Source organism: Crinia signifera, chromosome 6 (genome assembly GCF_055691185.1).
Source record: "Crinia signifera chromosome 6, ASM5569118v1, whole genome shotgun sequence".
NCBI lineage: Eukaryota > Metazoa > Chordata > Amphibia > Anura > Myobatrachidae > Crinia > Crinia signifera.
In genome coordinates, this window is record NC_139222.1 from 143,331,947 (window position 1) to 143,344,639 (window position 12,693).

General features: G+C 43.8%; 1 protein-coding gene across 1 annotated transcript in view; it reads right to left on the reverse strand.

The window, feature by feature from the left end:
• LOC146008322 (serine/threonine-protein kinase 17A-like) overlaps window positions 1–12,693 on the reverse strand; it is a 52,487-nt gene that overhangs the window by 19,500 nt on the left and 20,294 nt on the right. The window contains exon 2 of the mRNA XM_083147501.1: window positions 88–300. Within this exon, the coding sequence (XP_083003627.1) occupies window positions 88–300 (213 nt within the window). The remainder of the gene's footprint in view (window positions 1–87; window positions 301–12,693) is intronic.

Here is a 12,693-nt window from a genome sequence, read left to right on the forward strand (position 1 = left end):
ATTTGGACCTTTGAGCTATATTATTAAATAACACTGTGTCCTCTTCCATAAATAACCATAACAGACCAGGAACATCCTGACACTTACTATTCCATAACAAGGATGATTTCATGATTCGTCTCATAGACCTCATGCAGATCCACAACATAGGGGGAGTACCGTGCCATTTCCAGGATGGCGATTTCATTGATGATGTCACAGCGGCAGTCTTCTCCCTTTCTGCGTTTTCTCAGAAATTTTGCTGCGTATTCTTTTCCAGTCAATAATTCCACACATTTCTTTACCACTGCAAACTTTCCCCTAGGATAGATGGTAGAAAATAAACATCAATTGTGAATTTTAAACTCTTTCTAATTAGTTTTTTTTTTTGTTTTTACAGAGACTTCTGGATATCTACTGTGAATTATTGCTATTAAATAATCCATTCATATTACACAGGCAGACCAGAAGCTGGAGGTATTGCTACAGGGAAACACGTTGAGCCCTAATTTTTGAACATATACCACTTGCCACTATTGTTGGATCCAACTGTGGGACTCATTCTGGACTATATTCCGCACAACTCCTATCCTATCCGGAGGCAGGGCCGGCGCCACCACTAGGCAGGTCTAGGCATTTGCCTAGGATGCCGGCCACTGGAGGGCGACAGTTCGCCCCTCGCCCCCCGTGCAAAGGGAAGCGGTACATCTGTCAGAACAGACTTAGGTCTACAGTCATTAGGTCGACCCCGGAAGGTCGACTGTCCCCAAGGTCAACAGGGTTAAAGGTCGGCATGGCTCAGTGTCGACATGACTTAAGGTCGACATGGGCCAAGGTCGACATGGTTTTAGGTCGACAGTCATTAGGTCGACATGAGTTTTTCACTGTTTTTTTTTACCCGAATGTCGACACAGTCGACATGGACACAGTTGGAGTTGAACCGCAGCCCCTCGCATTGCTCGCAATGCTTCGGGCACACTATTTTATTCTCCCACCACGCCCTAGTGGATGGTAGGGCATGAAATACCGCCTGTCGGCACATGTCGGCTCAAAAAACAGTGAAAAACTCATGTCAACCTAATGACTGTCGACCTGAAACCATGTCGACCTTGGCCCATGTCGACCTTAAGTCATGTCCACCTTGAGCCATGTCGACCTTTAACCCTGTCGACCTTGCAGACAGTCGACCTTCCGGGGTCGAGCTAATGACTGTCGACCTAAGTCTGGTCTGACAGATGACCGTTTCCCGTGCAAAGGGGGTCCATGCCGGCTTCTGACAGAAGCCTGCAGTGGTGTCCTTGCCGCGCGGGTACCTCCTTTTATGTTGTAATAAACTATATACCTTTAGAAAAACCGTTCAATTTATTACAGTGCAGCCGGCGTTGGTACACACATCCTTTCTTTTTGCTATATCTATTTAGGGTCTGACAATCCCAGTACCAGCTGCCTATTAGTAGCGCACCTCCCACCATTCCTTTTTCTTTACCTTATAAAATGTAGAGTGCTGAACAGTCAGCCAGTCAGCTTCAAACTGCCATGTTACAGGCTGGGTTTGAAAAATGAGGTTGGGTTTGTTTGGTCTACAACAAGTTGGTGGAAGCTTTAGACCGTCAACGTTAGGTCGACATGGTTCAAGGTTGACATGGGTCTAGGTCGACTTGGATCTAGGTTAACATGGGCTTAGGTCGACAGGTCAATAGGTTGACACAAGCTACATACAGATAGTGGTAGATGCTCAATTAGTTCAGTAATATTACTCAGGTGCATGAGGGAGGGGTTAATACTAAGTAAATAAAACAAGACATTTTTCCCCCCAGCTCATTGAATAGTTGACACAAGCATTAGCGTCGACAGGATCTAGGTCGACAGTCAAAAAGTTAACATGGGGTTTTCACTGTTTTTTGACCCGACTGTCGACACAGTCAACATGGACACTGTTTCCAATGCACCGCATCGCTCACTGCGCTCGGCACATTATTTTATTCTCCCACCACAGCCTGGTGGATGGTAGGGCATGAAATACCACCGTGTCGGCACCTGTCGGCTCAAAAAACTGTGAAAAATCCATGTCAACCTTTTGACTGGCGATCTAGACCCTGTTGACCAAATGCTTGTGTCGACATAATGACATGTCAACCTAGAACCATGTCGACCTAATGGTGTCGACCCAACGCTTGTCGACCAGCATGCTGTGGACCCAATGACCGTATCCCGAAAAATGACTCTCTCTCCACTTTATCACTTTTTGAAGCTTGATACATTTGGCCCTTAACATCTCTCTACAAAACTATCTAGACTATGAGGAATATCTAGGAGCACTCCAGAGAGACCATGAGGTTACATTTTGATGTTGGCATAGCCTAAGGCACAGGTCTTCAACCTGTGGCCCTCCAGATGTTGTGGAACTACATATCCCAGCATACCCTGACAGTTTTGGCATGCTGTTATAGGAAAAAAATGTGGCAATGCATGTTGGAACATGTAGTTTCACAACATCTGGAGGGCCATAGGTTGAAGACCCATAGCCTAAGGTATTCCGCTAATTCCTAGTGATTGAATAACGTGTATTGCCATGTATACTTGTACATTAATGATAAAATTGTCCACTGTATCTAGGTGACAGCATCATTTAATGTTCTTAAATTATGTTCTATCAAAGATTTAAACAATTTCCCATTTAACATGAGGTCGATGGACACCTGCAGTCAGAATGCATGTTACTAGCTCCTCTGATAACAACACTGGTTATGTTAGTAAAGTACAATTATCTTCAATCAAGAAAGTGCCACTGAAATCCATTATACAGCAGGGTTGCCGACCCTCCCGAAATTTCCGGGAGTCTCCCGAAAATCGGGGCTCCCTCCCGGCCCCCCGGAAGGGTGGGCAACCCTCCCGGATTCAGGGGGGACCCCCGCTGTCCCCCGGATCGCGGCATCAAAATGCCGCAATCCTCGGGTCTCAGAGGAGGGGGCGGAGCTAAAATGACACAATCGCGTCATTTTAGCCCCGCCCCCTCCACGGAGATCACTGAATTAGCTGGTTTAACAGCATGGGGCGGGGCTTAGTGATGTCACACTTAAGCCCCACCCCCTGGGTGGCTACTGAATCTCTCCGGGCTTCTCCCGGAGAGGAGAAAAAGAAAGTCGGCAACCCTGTTATACAGCTTTCACATAATCAGAGAGGAAGTCAGATTGTCTTCAGTCAAGCATACGCATACCACACACATCTTCAGTCATTTGTCACTAAATGCAAAAAGCAAACATTACCCTGGGATAGTCCATGGTAGTACTAAAGTGCTACTCACATCAGACAGTGTATACATTTTATTTAATCCTTTGAGTGACAACATCTCTGTGAGAGATGTGCAAAATAACCATAATGCCAGCGTCGCTCACATTTGTTATGTAATGTTAAAAACGTGTAAAAAAAAGATTATATTTCCTATATAAAGTAAACATTACAGGTCATTATGATGAATAAAAATCTTTGCTTGGCAACTGTCACACCAATTTTGACAAATTTACTGAAAGCATACGTGCCTACTTTTGAAAACTAGTTTCAGGGAGATTATAGTTGGAAATAGAATTTTGCACAGCGCCTCATTGAGGGGGCGTGTCATGCACCACTTAAAAGGCGTGTCTAGTTTCATATATGGAAAGATTGTGAAAAGAGATTGTGAACGTGGCACCTAGAAGCGTGTTTGTGTACTGCTACATCTTAGAGGAATCTTGTAAAATAACATATCCAAATGTAGATGAGCCCCAAAGCAGTTAGTAAGAGCTACTATACTTGGTAAAGTGCTTGGAAATGTTGCTGATGATTCAATGTACAGTAAATGTATCTGTCTCTTATTCCCTTTTCCCCCCAAAATGTAACAGTGTAATGTGGGCTAGGTGAAATGAGGGAGGTTGCTAGACTAATGAGGGAGAGAGGGAGATTGTTGCTATTTCAGGGAGTCTCCTGCAGAATGCAGGAGGGTAGGCAACTATGACTGAAAGGGTTAAACAATGTGTATGATGGGTAACGTTTTCAGCTCGTTTGTGGATTACTAGTTTGATCTAAAATTAATGGTGTGTGAGCAGTGATTTTTGTGATGGTACTCGGAGGTATGCAGTATAAGACGCTTTAAAAAATAAATGCAAATAGTTCCAGAAACAGGAAAAAATAAGTCTTGGATGAAACAGTAACTTAGGAGTGTCAGAACCTTTTTTCACCAAACAAAAGCACTGAGATATCAAGAATCTGCTAGTAATTGAGAGAGCAATTAACCTTGTGGTATGAAGCATTTCATGTTAAAGCATTCCACATGACAAGAAATTAATGTTTCTCACTAGATCGCTTAATAAAAATGCCCCTACATTGCTCCGTGTGTACAGGCCATATCGATATGTGGCCCCGCACGTTGCTATCCAACTTGCTGGATAAATCTATATTCACCAGTGTCAGGGCCAGTGTTCTCACCGGGCACCAAGTGGGAGAAAACACCGTCCCTTGGGACAGCCTATCTGAAATTTGGTTAGCAAAAAGTCAGAATCCCAGGCCTTTCTTTGATCCAACAGTACTCCATGTTCCGAGTCCATGAATCGATGAAAATGCCCATGGATTGTCGAAAATCTAAGGCTGTTTCCAACAAAATCAGATCCAACTTAAAAAAAAAAAGTCAGATCTGACACCCTTCAAATCTGTGGCTAATGGCAGCACTGATTAGGTAAGTGCTTGGCCGTCCATAAATCTACAAAATAAACATTGGTAAATCAAAAGTACAGTCTGTATGAACTCTATATTTAAAAACAATATGTAACCATCAAAAGTCGGTTATCATAAGGACTGGCTCCATGTGGTTTGAATAGTCTGGGCAGAAGAAAGAAAAGTCACATGGCAGGAAGTTGGTACTTTTGCAAGTCTAATTACATTTTTCAGTGTACTAAATAATTACTCCACACAATCAAGGTGTTTAGATTATTTTCCCCCTTCATACAATGTGGTTTGAGCCTGTTAATTAAGAGCTGTAATCCTTTAAAAGGGTGTCACACGTGGTATTAGCAATAAAAAAGGATACTCCCAAATAATAATGTTAGAATACCTCTTTATCTCTGTGACTGAGACAAACACCAGGTGAAACTTGATAAACTGTAATTAACTGTAAAACTTCATTTTCCATTATCACTCCCTGTTCCAATCTCGCACCTTATCACATGCTTATCAACCCTTTGATTAAGATTTCTACAGCAGGCTTCCATTAGTTTCAATTTGTTCCCTAGTAAAAACATTAGTACCGTTAATTATTGTCAATGACATGCTGGAAGACAAAGGGCCTAATGTAGATGCAAATGCAGATCTCTGAAAATCACAGATCTTGATTTTCAGAGATCTGCACATGCACACACGTGCCAGTGCTCATGCGCAACTTCAACTTGTGATCACAATTTATGTTACAATGGAGAAGATGTGACGTTGTGGCGTCAGGACACGGCAGTTCTTGTGGGAGGCTCGTCCGGGCCATTCCGAGGAGGACCACGATGGCTGCGTGATGTCATATGACTGGCCTGCGCAGCTAGGGAGCTGCTAGTCATGTGCAAGCACTTCGCTGTGGAGTGAAGTGTTTGCACTAAAGCGATGTGTGTGCAAATTTTTGCAGACACATTGCTTGGCATGACCCGGAGAGAGTGATGGCCTTGCCCTGTACTGGGTGCCCCCCCAGACTACCGCCAGGAGTTGTTTATACCAACCAGTATGTAGTTAGGCATGAGGCCATGCAAGATTATTATATTTATAGAAATGCCATCAATTACACTTGTTAGCTACAACTATTGAGAACTTATTTTGCTATTGTTTTTTGGCCAATACTTCAAATCAACTTACCTTTCAGGAAGCTGTAGCGTAGCACACTCACACATTGTGTAATGGCATAAGAAAAAGAATATCACACTACTGTACAGAAATGAAAGGGTTAAGAATTGGAACACATAACTTCAGCAACACCTTAAAAAATATATTTAAAGATTGAGTTCCATACCACCATTATCTGGTTCCCATACCCCCAAGGGTCAGATATCTCCAGATAAGAACCCCAGCTGTGGACAATTCTAAAATCACATGGGCGCTAATGTCTAATGGGGCCAACACATGGGTCAATTTGAGGGCATTTTCGAAGAGATCTCACTATGTTTTAAGGGGAAAATGCAGTAAAACCACCGTTTTCCGGAGTTTTACCGCATTTTCAAATGTACTAAAACCTGCCCGCCCTGTCTTCGCTGGGCAGGGTATCGTCACCCTATAGAAGCCCGCTGCAGAAACTAGTAGTCCCATCCTCCACCAAACTCCTCCTTTTCCTAACAGCATGTCACAGCCAGATGTTCTTCCGGCTGTAGGGGGGAGGAGGTGGTGCCGGAAGAACATCTGGCTGTGACATGCTGTTAGGAAAAGGAGGAGTTTGGTGGAGGATGGGACTACTAGTTTCACAGGTATCACGGGGGCCTCCATCACCGCTTTGCGATGCATGGTGTATATGTTAATTCATATGCGCTAGCATCGCTGCGGCGGCAAGGCGAGGGTGTATTTTCCTACATCTCGCCCTAGATCGCTTAGAAAATGCCCCCACATTGTGCCTTTTGTAGGGCCCATAGCGACGCCTGACGATTTATATCCAGCATGCAGGATAAATCTATAATCACTGGTGTCAGGACCTGCGTTCTCACAGGAGAACACTGGACCTGACAGATTTTCCAGCACACAGCGTTGACATACCCCTGTGTGCTGAGCGATCTTTCTGAAGACCCTTCAGCATCTCCCTGTGTGTAGGCCCCATAATGCCCTCTTTCCCCTATTGTACAGTGCTTCAAGGAAATACCCTGCTGGGGTTACACTGTTGTCTCATAGCACATGTTTAGCTGATCAGACAAATGTTCAAGTATGTCCTGTTATAAATTAGGCTTTGCTGCATGTGTCAGGCTGACACATTCCTCTTTAACTGAGGTATATAGCTCTTTAGGTTTGTCACATGTGAGATTTTGGGAGCTGCTTATGGCACCATTTGTTGCACAGCACATATGCAGATCTGAATCTGATGAAAAATGTTATATTATTAAAATGTGAGCAAAGAGAACTCAATATTATCAGCCAGCTTATGTTTTTACCGCATTTCTGTATGCAGGAACCCCCCTCCGCAGTGTCATGGCTGCGGAGGGAATCACCAAAGCTGGTGATTCCCTGCAGAAGCCTATGGGCTTCTTACCGCATCGCTGTGTGAGGGATCCGTGTGTGAGGGATCTATTGCAGTGTAAACGGGTAACCCGGGTCGATGGGACCCGGGACCCGTTCACTGCAATGAAAACGGGGCAGTACGGATGGTGTAATGATTAGCATTACTGCCTCACAGCACTGAGGTCATGGGTTCGATTCGTCCCATGGCCCTAACTGTGCGGAGTTTGTATATTCTCCCTGTGCTTGTGTGAGTTTCCTCCGGGTACACTGGTTTCCTCCCACAATCCAAAAATATACTGGTGGGTTATTTGGCTCCTAACAAAATGAGCCCTAGAATGTCTGTGTGTGCATGTACATGTGGTAGGGAATATAGATTGTAAACTCCACTGGGGCAGGGACTGATGTGAATGTACAAATATTCTCTTTAAAGCGCTGTGGAATGTGTATGCTATATAAGAAACTGTTAATAAATAATACATAAATAAATAAAAGCCAGCGCTGTAGGTATAAAAGGGGTATTACAGATGTCCCCAGTAGTGCCAGTTATATATCATGTCCCCAGTACTGCATATCATGTTCCCAGTAGTGGCAGTGACAGTATACCCAGTAGTGGCAGATACAGATGTTCCAAGTAGTGCTTTTAGCCCCCCCCCCCAAAAAAAAGTACATTCTGGAAACTATGGTTTTCTGAATAATTTGGATAACGGATATCTGGATATGGGATACTAAACCTGTATTATATTGGCTCCAACCAAAGATATTCCAGATCCAACGTGTCCAATTCAGATTTTACATGTTGTTAATGTGTGTTATGACTGTTACAGAATACAATCTGCTTACATTTTTGTCTCTTAAGGGGTCCACACACCTATTAATCATCAGTTCCCTTCGACCAGATACGCAAATCAGCGTTTCGTCGGGGGATCGGGATATTTAGCATGTTAAAATTTTGCAATTCTGCAATCTCAACAGAATCAGGATTTTTACACATTTAATATCCCTGGGCGACGGTCCTCTTGAAACAGGGCAGGTTACTCCAGTGGTTTCTCAGGTTATAAACAATTGTTTTACTTTGCTTGTGCATTGCTGGCACCACCTCAGCTGGTAAACAATGCCTTTCCTTAGTTTTACTGTTTACAATGGAGAAAGAAAAGTATTTGTTTGAAATTGGCAGCTAACTAAACAAATTATAGACCTAGGTTAACAGGAGCCATCTGCAGATTCACAGATGGGTGTAACATACTTGACAGAATTGCACGGAATGCTAACAAGTGCTAATGTTTTCCACCTGTGCCCTGTAGGTGCCCACTCCAAGACCTTCATCATCAAGGTTAGATACACAGGAATGTAGAATAGAACAAACTTTTTATACCTATTCTATAGAGTTTGGAATTCCTCTGTACTGCTACAGGAGCAACTGAACCATATATTTCATGAGACTGAAAAATAAATGGTGGAGCGCTAAATATAATGAAGATCAATTGGCTATTAAATTAATACGTTATTAAATATAAAAATATGCATTAAATCAATATAAAACATATGGTTAAAAATTGATGCATATACTACATAATATTGCTATTAGCAAAAATAAAAGTTTTAAATAAACTCCCAATATGTTCAGTTATTGAAGGACTAGGAGTGAAAGATGGTATACTTAGGCAGTGCTGCTTGTTCCTATGGTGCTCCTTTGATGGTAAATAATTTTACTCCAATTTTTGCATCTATATATGGGTTATGCTGGGTAGTGGTGGGTGTCCATAAACCTGGATGGGTTGAAGTCTTTGCTGTTAATCTAAAAGCTGGAAAGAGGCTCTCCCAAATGAGGGGTCCCAAAATTGAGCAGGTAGTGGTGTCCCGAATGGTGTTAATCCAGACGGAGCATGGAGTACCAAAAGTTAGTCTGGAGCTGGTCCAAGACAAATTGTAATCACTATATCCCAAAGTCCAACAATTCGGAGTGTGTTCTGATGCGTTTCGTTGTCTACTAACAATTTTTTCAAGGCATTACAGCCGTGTGAAAAGTGTTATTCTTTTTGCAGAGAATACAGCAGCCTTCAGCTATTTCCATGATGTATGATGCACAAATAGTTCAATGCTAACTGAGGGGACAATTCCTGGTAGGACAGTGTCCATAAAATGGTCACTTTTATAAATTGACTGTAGTTCATTACAAAGTAGCAGAACAAATAATTTGTTTGTTGAGAGGCTTGCCACCTAGTAATCACTGGTGGGTAGATCTACAACTCTCCTGACTTCACTGGGGAAGGAAAAAAGGAAAGACACTTCACTTATCTTCTAAAGCTGGGAGAAGGTGCCAGGGCCACTGCTGCCATTTTCTAGACTGCTTCTAGAGGACTCCAGACCTACTTCAGGAATTATCATAATGTTTGATGGTAACGACAATGCTTGGTTGTTGACCTGCTCTAATCTCTCGTCTACTTCCATGGCCTTGATATATGCATCAATAAGACCTAGAATGAGACTTAGATACCAATCTACAGCGGTGTCCTTGTGCACTATTGCTGCAGTCGAACCGAACCTAATTGGTTCTCTGCTAATTTGCAGTGCCCTGCAGTCAGGTAATCACACCGGAGCCAGAGTGAAATCCCGCCCTATGCATGCCAATCAATGTGCATGGCTTGTGAAAATTACACCGATTGGCAATCAGAAGCTAATCCATATGCAAGATGCTCACCAATCGAATAATTTTTTTCAATGTGTGCAGTCTGTGTGACTTGGTGGGTGCAATAGAAACAGGCTGATCAGGGCTGGAACTGACGTCAAACGACTTCCCTTCAAACGCCTGGGCATGCCTGCATTTTTCCTGACACTCCCAGTAAACAGGAGGTCGCCATTCCCAAATGACGGCTTTCTGTCAATCAACTTACATAACGACAATGATTAATTTTTTGGTACTTGTTTCCTATCTGGGCGCCCAGGTTTTCTACGTACGGCACCGTACTGAAATCGGATCGCATCGCATCGTATACATACACGATATTGAACGATGCGATGCGATGCGATGCGATGCGATCCGATTTCCCATAGGAAACAATGTTAAATGGCTCAATTTAGCCAAATTATCATAGGAACAATAGTAAATGGGCCAAAAACACCCCTGAACATTGAAATGTCCCCCCAAAAGTAGTTGACGCCACCCCGCCATCAACGTGAACCCGAAGCGTGGCGAGCGCAGCGAGCCCGCGAGGGGCGGCGGTACGCGTCCTCCGACCTTTTCATGCCCTACTATCCACTAGGGCGTGGAGTGAGAATAGAATAGTGTGGCGAGCGCAGCGAGCCACCGAGCCCGAAGCGTGGCGAGCGCAGCGAGCCCCGCGAGGGGACGCGGATACCTTCACAGTTATACGCGTCCCCTCGCGGGCTTCCCAGGTGTCCATGGCGACGCGGACACCTGGAAAGCCCGCAAAGGGACGCGTTTACCTGTGAAGGTATCCGCGTCCCCTCGCGGGGCTCGCTGCGCTCGCCACGCTTCGGGCTCGGTGGCTCGCTGCGCTCGCCACACTATTCTATTCTCACTCCACGCCCTAGTGGATAGTAGGGCATGAAAAGGTCGGAGGACGCGTACCGCCGCCCCTCGCGGGCTCGCTGCGCTCGCCACGCTTCGGGTTCACGTTGATGGCGGGGTGGCGTCAACTACTTTTGGGGGGACATTTCAATGTTCAGGGGTGTTTTTGGCCCATTTACTATTGTTCCTATGCTAATTTGGCTAAATTGAGCCATTTAACATTGTTTCCTATGGGAAATCGAATCGCATCGCATCGCATCGCATCGCATCGTTCAATATCGTGTATGTGTACGATGCGATGCGATCAGATTTCACTACGGAGAATAGCATGGTGCTCAATTAACTTAGTGGGCGCCCAGATAGGAAACAAGTACCAATTTTTTTTTCTGTATTTTATTGTAGGAAAGCATTGCACTTGTGTACTATGGGCCTCACGCATGTGTAGTCTACCGATGATCGCCTGGCCTTCGAATTTGCAGCTGTGTGCTTGGTGCTAAATAACCCCCTGTGTACAACATATAACACAGCTACACTCAAATTTTGCCATTTCAACTGATTTTTCTGGGTCACAGTTATCTGTATAAAATGAATACATAAATGTCCCCTAGGTTATGCATGACAGGTATTATGTGTATGACTATGTATGTATATATGTATAGTTCTTCTGGCTAAAAGCATTTTTCAGTAGCATTCTTTTTTACATATAGAAGATATAAGCTGACAAACCACTCTATCAAGGATTCCAGACTATATTCTTTTGTTCCCATGCAGGGGCCAGTCTGTGTTAGTATTGGCCAGGTGTCTTATCTTTGGCTCCCAGGAGGTTAGGAGGTCATAACTCAGATGGTTTTACTGACTGCAGAGAGACATGTTTGTTTCACTCCTGCACATAAGATTAGAAGCATTTAATGTGCAATTTGTCTAGTGACCAAAGAAAAGACTTTGCCCTCAAATTCACCAAATGGAATAGCAGCAAGTATATCTTATTTGATGTCAATATATGGGGATAAACAAACTACAGTGTATTATTTCTCTCTGGTTTTAAAGTAACCTGACACAATTAAGATTATAAGACAAGGATATACTTCAATGACAGTGACTCTTTTGAGTACCTGGTTTTAATGTCATGTAATAATCCAGTGTAATTTACTTATTTGCCAACAATCACATTTAATGCAAACTATAGGGAAATATGCTGTATATTCAGAGACGGCTCTACCATTAGGTAGCTTTAGGCCACTGTCTAGGGCGCCAGGCTCTGGGGGGCGCCACCAAGTCTGTCTATCAAAAATTAAGGATGTCTATGAGGATTCTTTTTGTACTTAATGCAGGTGGCTGCTGCGGAACTTGTAAGACCTCACCTCCATACTTTCCCTTGAGGCATACTTACCTACTTTGCTGCCCCTCCTCATTGTACTCTGTTGTGGGTGGCAAACGAGGGCCTCCAGGGAAAGCAGGGGACTTACCCACCTTCCTGAGGTGGGGCTGGGAGGACCACCCAATTTTTTGAGAGTCTCCCTGCCATTCCAGAAGTATTGTCAAGTATGCCTTAAGGGGGTTGGAAAGTGGGTATTGGTGGCAGTATGGGGGAGAGGGGGGTGCAGTAAGTTGAAGTTTTGCATAAGGTGCTGTGAAGCCTTACCGGCCCTGTGTACATTGTTAACAAGACATAAAGCAATGTTTTGTGCATCTGATTTTCTACTTACTTGTATACTTGTATATATTCTCTATAATTGTGCTGTCCATGTATATCAGTTGAACAAAAAAGCACCACCAAGAACCAACCATATAACATGAACAATGAACATGAAATGAACATGAACAATTAAACCCCTTTAGTACCACCACTTTGTCCCAGGTAATTGTTGTCTCAACCCAGGTCAGGGCAGCTGCAGCATGACAGGGTCAAAAAACAGGCCAAACAGGGCCAAAAAACGGGGTTGGGTGATCCAACAATCCAATCCAGATGATCACCTGGGTTG